At 48.8% G+C, this 13,153-nt stretch overlaps 1 protein-coding gene across 3 annotated transcripts in view; it reads right to left on the bottom strand.

Moving 5' to 3' along the window:
• Positions 1–13,153, bottom strand: part of CFAP58 (cilia and flagella associated protein 58) — an 89,844-nt gene that overhangs the window by 48,602 nt on the left and 28,089 nt on the right. For all 3 annotated transcript variants that reach the window (XM_044298111.1, XM_044298110.1, XM_044298109.1), the window contains exons 11-12: positions 10,577–10,723; positions 5,018–5,158 (exon numbers count right to left, since the gene is read on the bottom strand). In XM_044298111.1, coding sequence (XP_044154046.1) covers positions 5,018–5,158; positions 10,577–10,723 — 288 coding nt within the window. The remainder of the gene's footprint in view (positions 1–5,017; positions 5,159–10,576; positions 10,724–13,153) is intronic.

The following is a 13,153-nucleotide window of genomic DNA, read 5'->3' on the forward strand; positions in this document are numbered from 1 at the left end:
CGAACTCAGTCTCTGGAGGCCAACTCGATCTTGTAACCCGAGGTTACTATTTCGAGTACCTATTCGTCGCAATTGTGAGACTGCCAAACTTCCTGAAAAAGGAGGAGCCGACCCCCACCCGAGAGGGCGGGGGCACCCATCATGCTGAAGATTGTCTATTGGCCGGGGCGCGGGTGGGTTGTGCCCACGGGAGCCAGGCTGGTTGGGGTTTAAAGGACGTTTTCTCGTCTGCTCTTGACTGGAAACCCTGAGTGGCTCCCCTGCCTACGGGCGTGTGCCGGGGAAGTGGCGAAAGGAGTGCAGATGAGGGCTTGGAACAAACCAAGCGTTTGGCCTTGCCCTGTGGGAGGTGGGTACTTTTACCGTCCGTGGACTCAGAGATCAGCTCGTCCAACCGAGTACCGAACAGACGAGAACCCGAAAAGGGAAGCCCCGTAAGGGAGCGCTTTGATGAGGAGCCTGCATCCCAGACTTTAAGTCACATTGCACGCCGTAAGGGGACTGTGAGAGCGGATGAGCAGGCAACAAGAGAGCCCGCGTCCAAAGAGGCCTCACAGAGGTACTTCCCCGCCTAAGAGATCTGTAGGGCCAAAGACTGCAGGTCCGCCGGGGGAAGATCAGCCATGATGTCCTGGTGCAGGCAAAGGGCCCATTCAGAGACCGCCTTAGCCACCCACGCTGAGGCAAAAATGGGACGAAGCGTGGACCCAGACGCCGCAAAAGCGGACTTAGTAAAAGACTCTCTAGGCAGCAATCCACGGGGTCTGGTGAGGACTGGTCAACCAATCGACCGATGACAGAAAGGGAGGATTGGGAAACTTTTGATAGGTCTTCTACCGCCCGGGACAGGGCGAAGGCCCAATCCGGTTCCACAGTAGGGGTAGTGCGGCTGCTCAGGAGGAATGGCTAGGGCCAGTCTGGGCGCACGGCATGTGGTACACAGGGAGTCCGACTGGCCGCAAGGAAACTTGAGCTTGCATTTTGTGCACGCATAGTGGGTGGGGGCTGGTGAGGGGCGGGCATCAGACGTGGGCTCGGACATGGCTCTAAGAGCTGATTCCAGGGCTGGAGGGATATAGGGTTGTCCTACCAGAAAAGCTGCAGATGGAACCAGGTCCAGATGTCCCCCAGTGAATCTTCCTGCTGACCAAGAAGAGGAGGGAGAGGAATGCCGGCTTCTCCCTGGGCCCGCGCGGGAAAAAGAGGCATCCCCGTCCTCCTAGGAGTGTCCGGTGGCCGAGGGCCCCGCCCCGCAAGCATAGAGGGCGCGGGGAGGGTCCATCGGTGGTGATGACCGACCATGAGGGCAGGAGAAAGGATTTGCCGGAGACCAACGTTAGAGTCGAGAGCCACCACCTGAGTTCCGACCGCACCTGCCGAGGAAGGGCGATGGTATGGTCCAAGGAACTCGGTGTCTTGTCCCAGGATGACAAGATCGCCCGTTGAAGAGGTCGAGTGTGAAAGTGCGCAAACGGAAGAGCCTCGAAGGAAGAGACCATTGTTCCCAAAACTCGCATGCAAAACAGGATTGACGGACGTCTGCTCCGGAGGAGAAGACGGACCGACTGCTGAAGGGATAACCTCTTGTCCGAGGGGTGCCAAGGAAAGTAATCCGCATGCTGGGATGCAGTATTGACTTCTGGAAGTTCACCAGCCAGCCGAAACGTGCCAGGGCGTCCAGGGTGATGAGTAAACCGTCCTCGTTCTGACTTAAGGTCACAGCCTTGACGAGAATGTAGTCCAGGTAGGGGATCAAGGCGATGCCCCTGGAACGGAGAAGGGCGAGGAGAGAAGCAAGCATCTTCGTAAACACTTGCGGTGTTGCTAGGTCGAAGGGTAGAGCCACGAACTGATAGTGGTGAGACTCCACCGCAAAGCGAAGAAAACGCTGGTGCGGGGGAAAAATGGGAATGTGAAGGTACGCGTCCTGAATGTCCACCAAAGAAAGGAACTCGCCCCATTCCAGAGAGGCAACTACGGAGCGTAGAGACTCCATCCTGAAGTGCTGGACCTTGACAAACCGGTTCAGCAACTTGAGGTCTAGAACTGGGCGAACGGATCCCTCTTTCTTGGGGATAACAAACAGGTTTGAATAAAAACCTGTGAACTGCTCAGATCACTCCCCGGGCGAGAAGGGACTGTAAAGCCTGAAAAAAGGCGGCGGCCCGAACTCAGTCTCTGGAGGCCAACTCGATCTTGTAACCCGAGGTTACTATTTCGAGTACCTATTCGTCGCAATTGTGAGACTGCCAAACTTCCTGAAAAAGGAGGAGCCGACCCCCACCCGAGAGGGCGGGGGCACCCATCATGCTGAAGATTGTCTATTGGCCGGGGCGCGGGTGGGTTGTGCCCACGGGAGCCAGGCTGGTTGGGGTTTAAAGGACGTTTTCTCGTCTGCTCTTGACTGGAAACCCTGAGTGGCTCCCCTGCCTACGGGCGTGTGCCGGGGAAGTGGCGAAAGGAGTGCAGATGAGGGCTTGGAACAAACCAAGCGTTTGGCCTTGCCCTGTGGGAGGTGGGTACTTTTACCGTCCGTGGACTCAGAGATCAGCTCGTCCAACCGAGTACCGAACAGACGAGAACCCGAAAAGGGAAGCCCCGTAAGGGAGCGCTTTGATGAGGAGCCTGCATCCCAGACTTTAAGTCACATTGCACGCCGTAAGGGGACTGTGAGAGCGGATGAGCAGGCAACAAGAGAGCCCGCGTCCAAAGAGGCCTCACAGAGGTACTTCCCCGCCTAAGAGATCTGTAGGGCCAAAGACTGCAGGTCCGCCGGGGGAAGATCAGCCATGATGTCCTGGTGCAGGCAAAGGGCCCATTCAGAGACCGCCATAGCCACCCACGCTGAGGCAAAAATGGGACGAAGCGTGGACCCAGACGCCGCAAAAGCGGACTTAGTAAAAGACTCTCTAGGCAGCAATCCACGGGGTCTGGTGAGGACTGGTCAACCAATCGACCGATGACAGAAAGGGAGGATTGGGAAACTTTTGATAGGTCTTCTACCGCCCGGGACAGGGCGAAGGCCCAATCCGGTTCCACAGTAGGGGTAGTGCGGCTGCTCAGGAGGAATGGCTAGGGCCAGTCTGGGCGCACGGCATGTGGTACACAGGGAGTCCGACTGGCCGCAAGGAAACTTGAGCTTGCATTTTGTGCACGCATAGTGGGTGGGGGCTGGTGAGGGGCGGGCATCAGACGTGGGCTCGGACATGGCTCTAAGAGCTGATTCCAGGGCTGGAGGGATATAGGGTTGTCCTACCAGAAAAGCTGCAGATGGAACCAGGTCCAGATGTCCCCCAGTGAATCTTCCTGCTGACCAAGAAGAGGAGGGAGAGGAATGCCGGCTTCTCCCTGGGCCCGCGCGGGAAAAAGAGGCATCCCCGTCCTCCTAGGAGTGTCCGGTGGCCGAGGGCCCCGCCCCGCAAGCATAGAGGGCGCGGGGAGGGTCCAGAGAAATGTAGGCCTAGAAGGCCCCCGAGACCGGGTGCTAAATTAGTTGCGGCTGATGGCCGCGACGCACTTCCGGTTGCCGAAAACCGGAGCGGAACGTGAGAAGAGGAGCCTGCCGGAAGAGAGGGCGCACACCGAAGACCCCACCAGAGGAGAAGAAAAGGGCCAAAGGCATGCGGGGGCCAGGAAGACCGCAAACTGGGGTAGGCCACAAAAGAAGCGGGGGCTAAATTAGATATTTTTTTTCTTGGGAGAGCTGGACTGGGAGGGAGCCGACCCGGGCCATGGTCCAAGGGAGAACAGGGAGGCCAGGCGGCCCGGTCCCCCCAGCCTGAAAAGGAAACAAAATAAAAATAAACAATAGCAGAATTGAGCCTGCAGAGCAGGGAGGTCTGCCTCCTACCACACCAAGCTAAAAACTGATATGCTCTCTCCAGGCTGGAGAGGATATAGCCGGCGGGGGGAGCTAACACTTTTTAGCCTAGTGTCGCCTCCTAGTGGCAGTAGCAGCTATACCCACGGTCCTGTGTCCCCCAATGATACGGGTTAGAAATACCAGCCTTTCTCCAGAGCGAGAGCTGCCCTGGTTCTCTGTTCTAACAGGAGGGACAGGAGGTTCCATTTGGAAATTCCTCTATTACCAACATATGTCCTAAGAAGGTATATAGTCTGGGGTTCGGTAAAGGGGGCAAACCCTATTAGGATATGTGCAGAGCCAATACTTAACCAAAGCATAATAAAGTAAGTAATAATCCAAAACATAATAAAGGTTTGAGCCACTCGCTCGTATGGGGTGATGACTGAAGGCTGAGTTGCATGGAAGCAAAATATTGCTAAAAGTGTTCGGCAGCTGATGTCACTTTAGATCAGGACCATCCTATAAAGTCGCATTTTCCCCTGAGTAAGCTGACGCGAAACACGTGTTGGGGTCTCTAGGAGGTGCCACTAGCCGGGTCTGTATTGCGTATATGTTGCCACATGGATTGATTTTGTATTTATTTATACTTGTTTCTCCATCCCACCTTTTCCACTACTCATTATGCTATAACTTGATGTCCCGACGTGTTTTGTGCACTCTCCATGTGGTTGTGTGTGTCTTTGCCAATTTATGCATCTATTTATTTGTTTTATCGATTTCAATAAAGATATATTTTTGGATCTATATTTGTGTATTATATTTTTGTATATGCGGAGTGCCTGGGTTTGTCCCATCTAAGAGCTATTCATTTTTGACACTTGTGTTTTATTCGTGCTATCTCCGGTTCTGTGATTTATCACTCATCGGTATCCTATAACGGGGACTGGCTGAGATCCGTCCACAATCCGGCAAACATGCTGAGAATCAGCCGGACAAAAATCACTGCAAGCAACAGTATCTTTCCGGCTGATTCTCGGCATAATTGCGGGGTTGCAGCCAGATCTCCGCCATTCCCCATTACAGTTAATAGGGCTGGCGGGTATTCAGGCAGCGTCCGGAAATGCTGAATCCAGCAGGCTATTCAATGACGGGACAGCCTGGCGGATCTCTTTAACGCTACAGTGAAAGTAGCCTAAGATCTGATAATCCTACCTGATCCAGCTCCTTCCTCTGCTGGAGTCGTTCAGCATCTGCTTCAGAGATTATCTTCAAAAGCTTCCGCTCTTCGGCCTCCTGGTTCTCGATGAACTGTTTGGCCTCGATGCTCTGCTGCTTCATTTTCTGCAGCTCAGCCTGTGATACAAAGACATAAGAATCAGTAACTATTACCCGTCTATCACCCACATATATTACCCATCTGTCCTCCATATATTACCCGTCTGTCATCCACATATATTACCCGTCTGTCCTCCATATATTACCCGTCTGTCATCCACATATATTACCGTCTGTCATCCACATATATTACCCGTCTATCATCCATATATTACCCGTCTATCATTCATATATATTACCCGTCTATCATTCATATATATTACCCATCTATCATGCATATATTTCCCATCTATCATCCATATATATTACCCGTCTATCATCCATATATTTCCCATCTATCATCCATATATTTCCCATCTATCATCCATATATATTACCCGTCTATCATCCATATATTACCCGTCTGTCCTCCATATATTACCCGTCTGTCATCCACATATATTACCCGTCTATCTCCCATATATATTACCCATCTATCATCCCTATATTTCCCATCTATCATCCATATATATTACCCGTCTATCATCCATATATTACCCGTCTATCATTCATATATTACCCGTCTGTCATCCATATATCACCCGTCTATCATCCATATATTACCCGTCTATCATCCATACATTACCCGTCTATCATCCATACATTACCCGTCTATCATCCCTATATTACCCATCTATCATCCATACATTACCCGTCTATCATCCATACATTACCCGTCTATCATCCATACATTACCCGTCTATCATCCATACATTACCCGTCTATCATCCATACATTACCCGTCTATCATCCATACATTACCCGTCTATCATCCCTATATTACCCATCTATCACCCATACATTACCCGTCTATCATCCATACATTACCCGTCTATCATCCATACATTACCCGTCTATCATCCATACATTACCCGTCTATCATCCATACATTACCCGTCTATCATCCCTATATTACCCATCTATCACCCATATATTACCCGTCTATCATCCATATATTACCTGTCTGTCATCCATATATTACCCGTCTGTAATCCATATATTACCTGTCTGTCATCCATATATTACCTGTCTATCATTCATATATATATTACCCGTCTATCATACACATATACAAAATCTTGTGTACAGTTTATAAATGATGCTGAGAAGCGATAAAGTAATGGATACGGATGTACAATCCATGTCCCTTTATCTACCAACTGGTAAAGAACACATATTTTACCCTTCAATCATCTCATATTTTATCCATCTATCACCTATATTCAGGGGGGAATTGTTTGGTTGATTGCTAAGTCATGGAGTTTACACCTGCATAGAGCATAGAATGATCAGGCAAAATCCTAGTCAGGGACAGGCCGAGGTCAGGACAGACAGAGTACGTGTAATCCACTAAACAATCCGAGATCAGGCAAAGGTCAGGTCAAGTGGAAAAGGGTCAAATCTAGGACACAGGCAGAAGTCAGTACAGTGGCAGACAAACCATATAACAGCACAGCTTTGCAGGACACTAGTGGACTAGAACCTATTGCTCAGGCCTCTTCCCACAGGGGAAGATGCCTTAAGTACCCTAAGGTGGCCGTCCATTGGCTGGTGAAGATTAGTGTGAACTGGCGGATCAGGACACACTTGGCTTGAAAGGACCAAACACATCTAAATCTGTCCCATTGGTGAGAAATATTGTGTCCAGGACTGGCACACCATCACAGGGGCACTGCCCTAGTGCGGTGTGCCATGTGCTTTTTGTCATAGGAGAGGCTTCATAAAAATGGTGTCCATATTTTTCAAAGTATCTACACAAGAAAACTAGAATAAATTCAACGCAGCAACATAAACAGCCCTTTTATATCACACCGCCTAGCTGAATCAGTCAGACACAGGCGAAACAGCAAACCTACGAGGACCAACACCTCACTCCGATGTAATCTACACTCACTGACAAAGTACCGCACCAGGAAGGAGTCGTAGGGATGAAGATTCCTCTGTGTGACTGTGATTGTAATATAAGAGGAAAGGAGAACATCATTTGGAAAATTGAGGCTCTAGGATCCTTTTGGCAGCCCCTAGACAGGATCCAAGATGCGATACAGCCTCTAGAATGGATACAAGACGCGATACGGCCTCTAGAATGGATACAAGACGCGATACGGCCTCTAGAATGGATACAAGACGCGATACGGCCTCTAGAATGGATACAAGACGCGATACAGCCTCTAGCCTGGATACAAGACGCGATACGGCCTCTAGAATGGATACAAGATGAGATACAGCCTCTAGAATGGATACAAGACGCGATACGGCCTCTAGTCTGGATACAAGATGAGATACGGCCTCTAGAATGGATACAAGATGCGATACAGCCTCTAGCCTGATACAAGATGACATACGGCCTATAGCCTGGATACTAGATGAGATACGGCCTCTAGCCTGGATACAAGATGAGATACAGCCTCTAGCCTGGCTATAAGGTGAGATACGGCCTCTAGCCTGGCTATAAGATGAGATACGGCCTCTAGCCTGGCTATAAGATGAGATACGGCCTCTAGCCTGGCTATAAGATGAGATACGGCCTCTAGCCTGGCTATAAGATGAGATACAGCCTCTAGCCTGGCTATAAGATGAGATACGGCCTCTAGCCTGGATACAAGATGAGATATAGCCCCTAGTGTGGATTTAAGATGAGATACAATTGGGCATGGAGGCTTACAGGTTCCATGAGGTATCGTTGCCCCCAGATGTTACAGTTGGGCCTGTAGATCCTGCACACTCGTGAGTTGGTGAAGCTCAAGTCCCAGCTGGTCCCATAAATGCTGGATTAAATATAAATCTGGTGACCGGGCAGCCAAGGAAGTGCTGTAATCTGGAGGAGACATTCCTGGGAAACCCTTGCTGTGGGCGAGCATTATCCTGCAGAAAAATGGAAGCCCTGCCATCAGAGGAACACATGCGGCGGCAGGATGTCCTGCAGATATCACTGAGCTGTTAGTGTCCTCATATCACTACGAGGGGTGACCGACAGTGGTATACGATGGCTCCCAGATCATCACATCAGCAGTGGGGGCAGTGTGTCACTCCACAGCAAAGGCAGGACTGAAGCGCTTACCATGAGGCCTCCATACTGCAACCTGACCATCACGGGATCCCAAACAGAACCTGGATTCATCACTAAAGATGATACGAGTCCAATCCGCAGAGGTCCAGGCTTCTTGTTCACGACACCACTGCAAACAAGGGTTGTGGTGGCTGGTTGTCAATGGCAGAACATGTAATGGGCGCATGACACTTCTGCAAATGGCCTGGATGAGACATGGGTGTAATGAAGGGACCACCTGTGTCTGGATAGTGGACGACAAAACTGTGGGAGCTGGTCGTGCTTGTCGGGGGGATCAAACGATCCTCTCCATTGGAGATTAGTCTGGGACATCCGAAGCCTGTTCTCTGTGTGTGCCCTTATGTAACCACTGCTCCCAACATCTCCTAACAGCTCGGTCAGAACAACCTAGATGGTGCCACACTATGTATTTAAATGAACACTAGGTAGTGCCATGGAAGGGATGATGCGGCATGCTTAGAAATGTCAATATTGCCGGGTATGGTCCCATATGCTGGATTCGCTTTCGCAGTGGTGATGAATATGGCAAACACTGCTTTAACCATAGTAAGTCATATCTAGTAGCCATGCTCAGGTATTCAGCTCTTCGGGATGAAGCAACGTGCGGTCAGTGTCTCTCTGGCATGGAGCAGCAATAATCAGGGTGAGGGACAGGATTGCCCAGGGCGTTGACTAATGTGCTGCTGAGATTTGGACGCCTTCCCTGCTAAATAATTGAGCTGCAAAAGCGTCGGTGTCAGGCTGATGGCGGCAGAGCCCTGAAGTGTCAGAGGAAATGAGCTGTGTGCGCTGGCAGCACCTTGTACGCCGGGGAGCGGCCGCTGTAGATTCTCAGTGACTGTGACAGTCCTGACAGATGAAGGGGAGATCGACCTAAACACATCAATCGTCCCCTGACTCAGCTGATCAATCGCTAATCTGTCACTAATGCAATGAAACTCTGACAAGGGTCCGCAGAGGTGAAGGTGACGTAAAAGGGGTCTATTCAGGGGCATAACTAAAAGTGGAGCACCGGCGGCAATTGCATATGGGCCCTGATGTGGGGGGGAGGGGTCTTTGATAGATTTTGCATAGGAGCCCAAGAGCTTCAGTTTATGTCTCTGGGCATATTCCTACGATGTCAGATAGTTAGGGGTCCCACCTTATGTCCAGTGTGAACACAAATTAAGGAGGGTAAAAAAAAACTGTGAGGTATTAGCCGTCACCTCCGATTTCTCAGCCATCGCCACATGGAATTCAATGCACCAAGCGAGGAAATGCCACATCCCATAAGGTGAGACCATTATATGCAAAACGTAAAGGGCTATTCTGACAATAGCAATTTCTGACATATTTGTAGGTGGGGTACTGGTTGGGCCGCAATACCAGACACCACCTGGGGACAGGCGTGGCACTGTTTTGAGAAGAGAGCAGCCATATTTTTCGAAACCTGCACAACCCCTTTAATGCCCATAGACTATAAGGGTCCATTCACACGTCCATAGAATGCGTCCGCATCCGTTCCGCAATTATCTGGAACAGGTGCGGACCCATTCATTCTCTATGGGGCAGGAATGGATGCGGACAGCACACAGTGTGCTGTCCACATCCGCATTTCCAGAGCGTGGCCCCGAACTTCTGGTCCGCGGCTCTGGAAAACAATAAAACATGTCCTATTCTTGGCCGCTATACACTAAGGACATGTGAATGGACCCTAATGGAGAGGGCAGCTCGCATGCACAGCCTACTTCCTATAGCTACGGACTCTGGATTGTCAGACCAGGATCGCTGGACCCCAATTCTCCCAATAGGTTGGAGACCCAGAGATGAGACCCCCACCTAATAGACCTAGGATATGCCATAAATATCTATTATTGAATTACCCCTTTAACTCCATTGCAATCTGCCAGTTCCACTATGAGCATTAGATGTGAGACAGATGGAATTTCTGACAACCTTTAGTGTATCCATAACAACCTGACTGATCAGTATAAGGCTACATTCACCCCGTGTGCATTCTGTAATTTGCGGAACACACATGGCCGCCACTATGATAGAACATGCCTATTTTTGCCCGCAATTGCAGACAAGAATAGGACATGCTCTATCATTTTTGCTGGGCCGCGGAAAAGAACTACTGTGTGCTGTCCGGATCTTTTGCAGCCCCATTGAAATGAATGGGTCAGCATCCGTTCTGCAAAATTACGGAATGGATACGGACCCATAATACGGTCGTGTGAATGAGCCCTTAAACTGGATTGTCCACGTGCTCCAGCAGAGGAGGCAAAAAGCAGCAGATACATTGGGACCCCCAAATGTGATCAGTGACCTATGAAGAGGGGACGAACCTTCAGAGCCTCCTTCTCCTTCTCCAGACGTTGGCGATCCAGAGAGGCCTTGAACAGAGCGGACTCCTTGGAGGTGATCTCTTCCTTCAGCTGGTCGACCTGGTGGTTCATTATCTTCAGCTTCCGCTTCATCTCGGTTATTTCATCCTGTGAAGAAGACATCTTGGTCAACCCTAACGTTTGAAATGTGACAGAAAAATTTGAAAATTGTAAGAACGCTCTGCCATTTGTAATCTGGGCAGATTTGAAAAAATACTTCTAAGGAAGGAGGTAAGCAAGTAGGAAAGGGGAGGCGCTATACAAAAGCAGGGGGAGGAGCTAAAAAAGGAAGAGACTAAGGAAGTAAGAAAAGGAAGGGACTAAAGAAGTAGGAAAGGGAAGGGGCTTAACAAATGGAAAATGGGAGGAGCTAAACAAGTAGGGAAGGGACTAAACAAGTAGGGAAGGGACTAAACAAGTAGGAAAAGGGAGAGAGTATACAAATGGAGGGGCTAAACAAGAAGGAAAGGGGAGCATCTAAACAAATAGGGAAAAGAAGGGACTAAACATGTAGGAAAGGAGAGAAACTACAGAAGTAGATACAGAAAGGGACCAAACAAATGAAAAAAAAGGGACTAAGCAAGTAGTAAAAGGAAGGAGATAAACAAATGGTAGAGGAGAAGTGCTAAATGAGTAAAAAGGGGAGGGGCTAAACAAATGGTAGAGGAGAAGTGCTAAACGAGTGTAAAGGGGAGGGGCTAAACAATTAGGAAATGGCAGGAGGTAATGAAATGGGCAAAGGGAGGGGCTAAAGAATTGGAAAATGGAAGGGTTAAACAAATGGGAATGGTTGTGCCAAAATACATTTATAGGCTCCTAGTTTGAAGCATGACAGTCCGGAGGTGGGGTTGGTATGTTGTGAGTTGCAGTAAATTTACAGGTGAAACTGAAAAAATTTGAATATTGTGCAAAGTGCATTTATTTCAGTAATGCAACTGAAAAGGTGAAACTAACATATGAGACTCATTACAGGCAAAGCGAGATATTTCCAAGCCTTTATTTGTTATAATTTGGATGATTACGGCTTACAGCTTATAAAACCCCCAAAGTCACAATCTCAGAAAATTTGAATATTACATGAAATCAATAAAAATAAGGATGTTAAATAGAAAAAACGTAAGACCTCTGAAAAGTCTAATCATGCATATGTCCTCAGTACTTGGGCCCCTCTCAGTGTGGCGTGGCATGGATGCTATCAGCCTGTGGCACTGCTGAGGTGTGATGGAAGACCAGGACGAGCAAGACTTCAGCTCTTCTGCATTGGTCGGTCTCATGTCTCTCATCTTTCTCTTGGCAATGCTCCGTAGATTCTCTATGGGGTTCAGGTCAGGCGAGTTTGCTGGCCAATCAAGCACAGTAATCCCATGGTCATTGAACCAGAATTTGGTACTGTTGGCAGTGTGGGCAGGTGCCAAGTCCTGCTGGAAAATGAAGTCACCATCTCCATAAAGCTTGTCTACGGAAGGAAACATGAGGTGCTCCAGAATCTCCTGGTAGACGACCAACACCAGCAGATGACATGGCTCCCCAAATCACAGACTGTGGAAACTTCACACTGGACTTCAAGCATCTTGCATGGTGTGCCTCTCCTTTCTTCCTCCAGACTCTGAGTCCTTGGTTTCCAAATGAGATGCAAAAGTTGCTCTCATCAGAAAAGAGGACTTTGGAGCACTGAGGCACAGACCAGTTCTTTTTTTCTTTAGTCCAGGGAAGACGCTTCTGACGTTGTTTGTTGTTCAGGAGAGGCTTGACATGAGGAATACGACATCTGAAGCCCATGTCCAGGATCCGTCTGTGTGGGGTGGCTCTTGATGCACTAACTCCAGCCTCAGTCCACTCCTTGTGAATGGCCTTTACCTGACTATCCTCTCCAGGCTGCGGTCATCCCTGCTGCTTGTGCACCTTTGTCTTCCACACTTGTCCCTTCCACATAACTTTCTATTAATGTGCTTTGATGCAGCACTTTGGGGACATACAACTTCTTTTGCAATTACCTTTTGAGGCTTTCCCTCCTTATGGAGGTGTCAATGATGGTTTTCTGCACAACTGTCCGGTCAGCAGTCTTTCCCGTGATTGTGATTCCTACTGAACCAGACTGAGAGACAATGTAAAGGCTCAGGAACCCTCTGCAGGGGGTATGGATTAATTAGCTGACTGGAGGGTGACACTTTGAGCCAAGAATATTGAACCTTTTCACAAAATTCTAATTTTCTGAGATTGTGATTTAGGGTTTTCAGAAGCTGTAAACCATAATCATCCAAATTATAACAAGTAAAGGCTTGAAATCTCTCGCTTCGCATATAATGAGTCTCATATATTAGTTTCACCTTTTAAGTTGCATTACTGAAATAAATGAACTTTTGCACAATATTCAAATTTTTCGAGTTTCACCTGTATATTGTGTACACGCCCCAATTTTGTTTGATGCAATTGGTGCCAAATTAAAGTTTTTGATACATGAACCACATACAGTTAATAGCAAAGGGGTTTTCCAAAGGTTTTATGATCTGGAGAGGTCAAACCTCTGAGCAGCACCCA

The sequence above is a fragment of the Bufo gargarizans genome, chromosome 6 (assembly GCF_014858855.1).
Source record: "Bufo gargarizans isolate SCDJY-AF-19 chromosome 6, ASM1485885v1, whole genome shotgun sequence".
In the NCBI taxonomy this organism is placed as follows: Eukaryota; Metazoa; Chordata; class Amphibia; order Anura; family Bufonidae; genus Bufo; species Bufo gargarizans.